The following is a 5523-nucleotide window of genomic DNA, read 5'->3' as shown; positions in this document are numbered from 1 at the left end:
ACTCGGAAAAAAGTTGAGAACATTAAACAAATTTGGTGAAAAGGTGAAGTCAGAAGTTGTGCAGTCAGCAAATTGAACCAAATCTGCCATTCACCATGTTATTGCTGTGTTGTTGGGAACGAGATGAGCGACAGAAATCAGGAGCTGATGTCTGACTGCAACTGTTGCACTGCTGCAGTCTGCTGGAGCTCCCTGTCGTCGTCCCCCCTCCTCCTCCTCCTCCTCCTCCTCCTCTTCCTCCCCCTGCTCCCAGCAAGAGCAGGGAGGGAGGGACGGAGGGAGGCTTGCTGGGTTTCCAGACTGCTGTCTCCCCCTATTGACGAGATTATGTATCTGTAAGTATGTGACCAGTGTGGAGAAAGACACTAAATGTTTTAAAGTAGGAACAGAAAAGTGTCCATTGCTGTTTAGGATGTCAAACGTGATATATAACACGGTTTAACTTAAAAAACGATCTCTTACCTGCCACATGTTTTGGGAATGAATTGATTTATCTTTCGGTGTCAGCAAAACAATGTGGTCAATAGTATTGTAAATAGTATATAAATTCTTCCTATATCATTTTTTTTTCGTAATACTTTGTAATTTCTATGTAATTGTGTGGTTACATGTTGAAACTCTCACTCTTTTCGTATACGACGTTGATATGTAAGAAAATCCAGCAGAAAATAAAAAGGCACTGTATATTCTGGCTGGAGTGTGTGTGTGTGTGTGTGTGTGTGTAAAAGAAAGTGTCTGTGTGTTTTCTGTACTGGTTGGGGGGGGGGGTTGTGGATCAAATTCCTTTACTTTGGCGTCACACTTTGCCATCCAATCGGGTTCGGGCTTTCCTGTGCGGCATGGTAACGCCGTTATAAACCCGCATGCACAGCGTTCGCAGTTCAAAGCACTCGCGCGTTCTGGGGATTGTACTTGGAGACGAGAACGGAGCCTTTTACCGTTTCACCCTGCAGAGTTGAGAGCAAACTCTTACCAGCTGGCTTGTTTTTTGCCGTTTCGAAGTGCGGATCCGTTTGCAAGAAACGCACTCGTCCGGGGAGTCTGCCCGAAGCTCGCGCGTAAAGACACTCGCTCTCCACAACGGTTTTACGCACCGGAGCGCTGAGAGAGAGACAGATAACCTGCTGCCGTTTTCTGTCCACTTCTCTCAAAACTTATCCTGGAAAGGTAAAGTCATTTTAAGAGGCTTTTTTTTTTTGTTCCTCTCGCGAGAGCGTCTCAATAAACTCACCTATATAAACTCACCCGTTTCACGCGTAATTTTGGTACCGAGCCGTTTTTCGTATGAATCTCCTCGACCCTTACCTGAAAATGACGGAGGAACAAGACAAGTGTCTCTCTGACGCCCCGAGCCCGAGCATGTCCGAGGACTCCGCGGGCTCTCCGTGCCCGTCCGGCTCGGGCTCCGACACCGAGAACACCCGGCCGTCGGAGAACGGGCTGCTCAGAGCGGACGGAACCCTGATTGAATTCAAGAAAGACGACGACGACAAGTTCCCCGCTTGCATCCGCGAAGCAGTGTCCCAGGTGCTCAAGGGCTACGACTGGACCCTGGTGCCCATGCCGGTGCGCGTTAACGGATCATCTAAGAACAAGCCTCACGTTAAGAGACCGATGAACGCCTTCATGGTTTGGGCTCAGGCTGCGCGTAGAAAGCTGGCGGATCAGTACCCACACCTGCATAACGCGGAGCTCAGCAAAACTCTGGGGAAACTCTGGAGGTAAGTGTCGACGCTCTGCTTTTACGCACCGATTCAGGACGCAGCGTTTGTGAATGAATACACGAATCAGCCTGTAGCTTTCCTTAAATGTGTGTGTTTTTGTGTTAGTCATTTGACTTGAAAAACCTTATTTCGCCTCACACTTCTTTAGAGTTGTAAACTTAGAGTAAACTAGTCGTGACACTAATGGCACCATTTGCGCACAGACTTCTCAACGAAGGCGAGAAGCGGCCGTTCGTGGAGGAGGCTGAGCGGCTCCGGGTGCAGCACAAGAAGGATCACCCGGACTACAAGTACCAGCCGCGGCGGAGAAAGTCGGTGAAGAACGGACAGAGCGAGCCGGAGGACGGCAGCGAGCAGACGCACATCTCCCCTAACGCCATCTTCAAAGCTCTCCAGCAGGCGGACTCCCCGGCCTCCAGCATGGGAGAGGTGCACTCCCCGGGTGAGCACTCAGGTGAGCGAAGAGAAAAAAAAACTTTTTATCCCAGTCCTCTCAGTGCTTACATATTTCGACTCAGTGATCGTGTGGATGCTTCCATGCCCCCCCCCCCCTCCCTCCTTTTTTAAGAAACATTAAAAATTCTTTAAAAAAAAATGTGAGAATTCATTCTCGAACACAAGCCCAGTAATATAGGTTTGCTGAAATAACACATGAGTAAAGTCTAATCTATTTCTTTTTCCCCCCCAGGCTCCCAGGGGCCCCCAACGCCTCCCACCACCCCAAAGACTGATGTCAGCTCAGGCAAGATGGACCTAAAGCGCGAGGGTGGCCTCCGCTCTCTGCCCGATGGCCCCGCTGGGCGCCAGCTCAACATTGACTTCCGCGACGTGGACATCGGCGAGCTCAGCAGCGATGTCATCTCCCACATCGAGACCTTCGACGTCAACGAGTTCGACCAGTACCTGCCGCCTAACGGCCACCCGGGCCTGCCTGGCAACGCCACGCCAGTCAGCTACACGGGCAGCTACAGCATCAGCGGCGGCGCCCCAGTCAGCCCGCAGGCGGGAGGCCCCGCGGCCTGGTTGGCCAAGACCCAGCAGGGACAGCAGCAGCAGCAGCAGCAGCACACCCTGACCACCCTGGGGAGCAGCGGCGGCTCAGAGGCAGCTCAGGCCCAGCACAGGACCCAGATCAAGACGGAGCAGCTCAGCCCGAGCCACTACAACGAGCAGCAGGGCTCGCCGCAGCACATCGCCTACAGCCCCTTCAACCTGCAGCACTACAGCCCCCCCTCCTCCGCCTACCCGGCCATCTCCAGGGCGCAGCAGTACGACTACTCCGACCACCAGGGGGGCGGCACCGCCACCGCCTCCTACTACAGCCACGCGGGGGCGGGGCAGGGCTCGGGGCTCTACTCGACTTTCAGCTACATGAGCAGCCCCAGCCAGAGGCCCATGTATACGCCCATAGCCGACAACACGGGGGTGCCCTCCATCCCGCAGAGCAGCCCGCAGCACTGGGAGCAGGCTCCGGTTTACACCCAGCTCACCCGACCCTGAGCCGCCTGACAGACTGAGAGACAGCGCACACCCATGTACAGTCCCCCCCACACACACACACACAAACGCACACACACGCACACACACACACATCCAGCCGATATATAGACACATGCACACACTCCAAAACACTTTACTCCAGGGAGAGTTCTTCCCTCAAATCAGACACTTGAATTCTAAGAAGAGGAGAGCTGGACTTGTGATTGGCTCACGTCGTGCCTTGCTATTGTATCATGATAGAAACTATATATATATATATATATATATATATATATATATATATATATGTATATATATATATATATATTTTTTTTTAGAGAGATGAAAAGACTTAAGAAAATCCTCTGTGAGGACTTATTGATTGTTGATATTTCAGTAGGTACTGTGTATGTTTTTTCCTTTTCATTTTGTTTTTCCCTTCATACGCTGGCAGTTTGTAACCCATGGGGGGGGGGGGGGGGGGGGGCTTCGGGTAATTATTTGTACCTGTAGATATTAAAAAAACCAAAAGCTTTTATATTTTAACCGGTTCAGCAGTGTCTGGTTTGCTGTTGGATTTCATATGTGGGTTTTCTGTTTTTTAGCCGTTGCTTACTCTCTCCTGTGCCGTTCAGCAGGTACGGTTTCGTATCTAAGCTGTTAATGCTGTTGATTTTTTTTCTCGTTCTTCTCCTCAAGTTATGTGTCACGATCATCAGAAAAGATATTAGGCAATGCGGAGAAAAGAGAGACGGACTTGGTTTCACAACTCTGTGTTGTCCTGACGGAGGAGACTGCAGCCCCTTCCCAGCCCTCAGTGCCTTGGATTTTTACAATTTTCTCAAACTTTTTTCTACGCGTGTGTGTGTGTGTGCGTGTGTGCGTGTGTGCGTGTGTGCGTGTGTGCGTGTGCAATGGCCACAGCTGAGATTACACTTACCGTCTAACAGCGTGTGTTTGACAGCTACAGGAAGTCACCTTTGACCCCCTCGGGTCTCCTTCTGCAGTCTCCCACCATGCTGGTGTCCTCGACCCCCCCCCCCTCCAGGGTCAAAGTCCTGTTTTAAAACTTTATTTATTTATTAGCTCTTTAATTTTATTTCAAAGTAATTATTTTGCATACTATTCTTATAACTAATGAATTGTCCTCTTTGCAGTGTAGACGTATATAATTTCCCCCCCTTTTTTAATAATTTCAACCCAGGGGGTACTTAGAGAAAAAAAAGGTACACGCTGTAATCGTATTTTTGGGGGTTTATTTATCTTATCTAAATGTCTATTTTAAGTATGTTTTTGTCTTTTTCTAAAGGGGTCGGGGTGGGGGCTATCTAACAAAACGTGTACGAGTTATTTGTGTTATTTGTGAATTTCCTCTGAGTTTGACTTTTAATCTATGGCTGAAAGAACTGGAAAATTCTATCGGAGTTACAAGGTTTTCTACACTTTTTCTTTTTCTTTCTGTCGGGCTTTTATGTTTGTGCGATCGCCAGAGGGACCGTCTTTTCTTTCTGCTCTGCAAGCTCCATTTCCTTTTTCTCTCTCAATATCAAAGGACTGACGATGGCAATACTCCTGTTGGTTTTTTTTTTCCATCTCGCCATGTATTTGTACTTTCTTCAAAGAATCTTTTGTATATGTATTTGCAATAAAAAAAGAAAATGCTATTTAAAAAAACCAAAACAGCAACAAGAAAGTTTGTCATCTATCTTTGAGAATAAACCTCCGGAGACCGCCAGTTATGCAACAGCACGGTGTTGGAACGACATGAAGCTGAACCGGTCTTTGACAGATTGTACCGAAGAGTGTTCTCCACATGCAGAGTCAGTGAACGGGTTAAGAGGAGAGTGCCAAGAAGCAGGACTAGTGTTTGTTTTCCCAGAAGCCTTGGGGTTTTTTTTTTCTTCCCCCTCTTTATTTTCTTCCTGCCTCTCCACCCGTCAGCTGGTAGCAGCAGGGGGCTGTGAGGCTCTAGGGGACCTGGATGGAGCCACTTGATATAGTAAGTGGTGTAAAACGACCGAAAATTATCAGAATTTATTTCAATGGTGGTTGACGTGTCCCGCTGAGATAAAATCCTGGTAGGGGGGCAGAGATTCATACAAACAAGTCCAAACAGCTCAACTTTACACTGCAACACAGACGTCCAGCTCCGGCTTTGGTCTCATGAATGATGGGCTGTTAAAAAAAAAAAAAAAACTAAAATCCATGGTGTTAACTCAAAATGCACAACGGTCAAATGGAAATCTCGGGTCAGGCTGTTTCCTATTAGTTTCTGAAAGCTGAAATTTGGAACACAGTGTGGGTGGATATGGATGCAATT

The 5523-nt window shown here is 48.5% G+C and overlaps 1 protein-coding gene across 1 annotated transcript; it reads left to right on the top strand.

Annotated features, from left to right (window-relative positions):
- The first annotated feature begins 874 nt into the window (after positions 1 to 874).
- Positions 875 to 4892, top strand: LOC118287819 (transcription factor Sox-9-A). Its single transcript, XM_035613389.2, has 3 exons — positions 875 to 1721; positions 1928 to 2178; positions 2413 to 4892. Exons 1-3 carry the CDS (start codon positions 1285 to 1287, stop codon positions 3222 to 3224), a joined length of 1500 nt encoding a protein of 499 aa, XP_035469282.1. The 5' UTR covers positions 875 to 1284; the 3' UTR covers positions 3225 to 4892.
- The last annotated feature ends 631 nt before the right edge of the window (positions 4893 to 5523 follow it).

This window comes from Scophthalmus maximus, chromosome 16 (assembly GCF_022379125.1).
Source record: "Scophthalmus maximus strain ysfricsl-2021 chromosome 16, ASM2237912v1, whole genome shotgun sequence".
Classification (NCBI taxonomy): domain Eukaryota; kingdom Metazoa; phylum Chordata; class Actinopteri; order Pleuronectiformes; family Scophthalmidae; genus Scophthalmus; species Scophthalmus maximus.
The sequence above is the reverse complement of the archived record's forward strand: the minus strand, read 5'-3'. Positions and strand labels throughout refer to the sequence as shown.

Bases quoted from the DNA above. Each gene is read 5' to 3' on its own strand.
- LOC118287819 (XM_035613389.2), top strand. From the start codon at position 1,285: ATGAATCTCCTCGACCCTTACCTGAAAATGACGGAGGAACAAGACAAG. The intron at 1,722-1,927 runs GTAAGTGTCGAC...ATTTGCGCACAG, and splicing joins ACTCTGGGGAAACTCTGGAG to ACTTCTCAACGAAGGCGAGA. The intron at 2,179-2,412 runs GTGAGCGAAGAG...TTTCCCCCCCAG, and splicing joins CTCCCCGGGTGAGCACTCAG to GCTCCCAGGGGCCCCCAACG.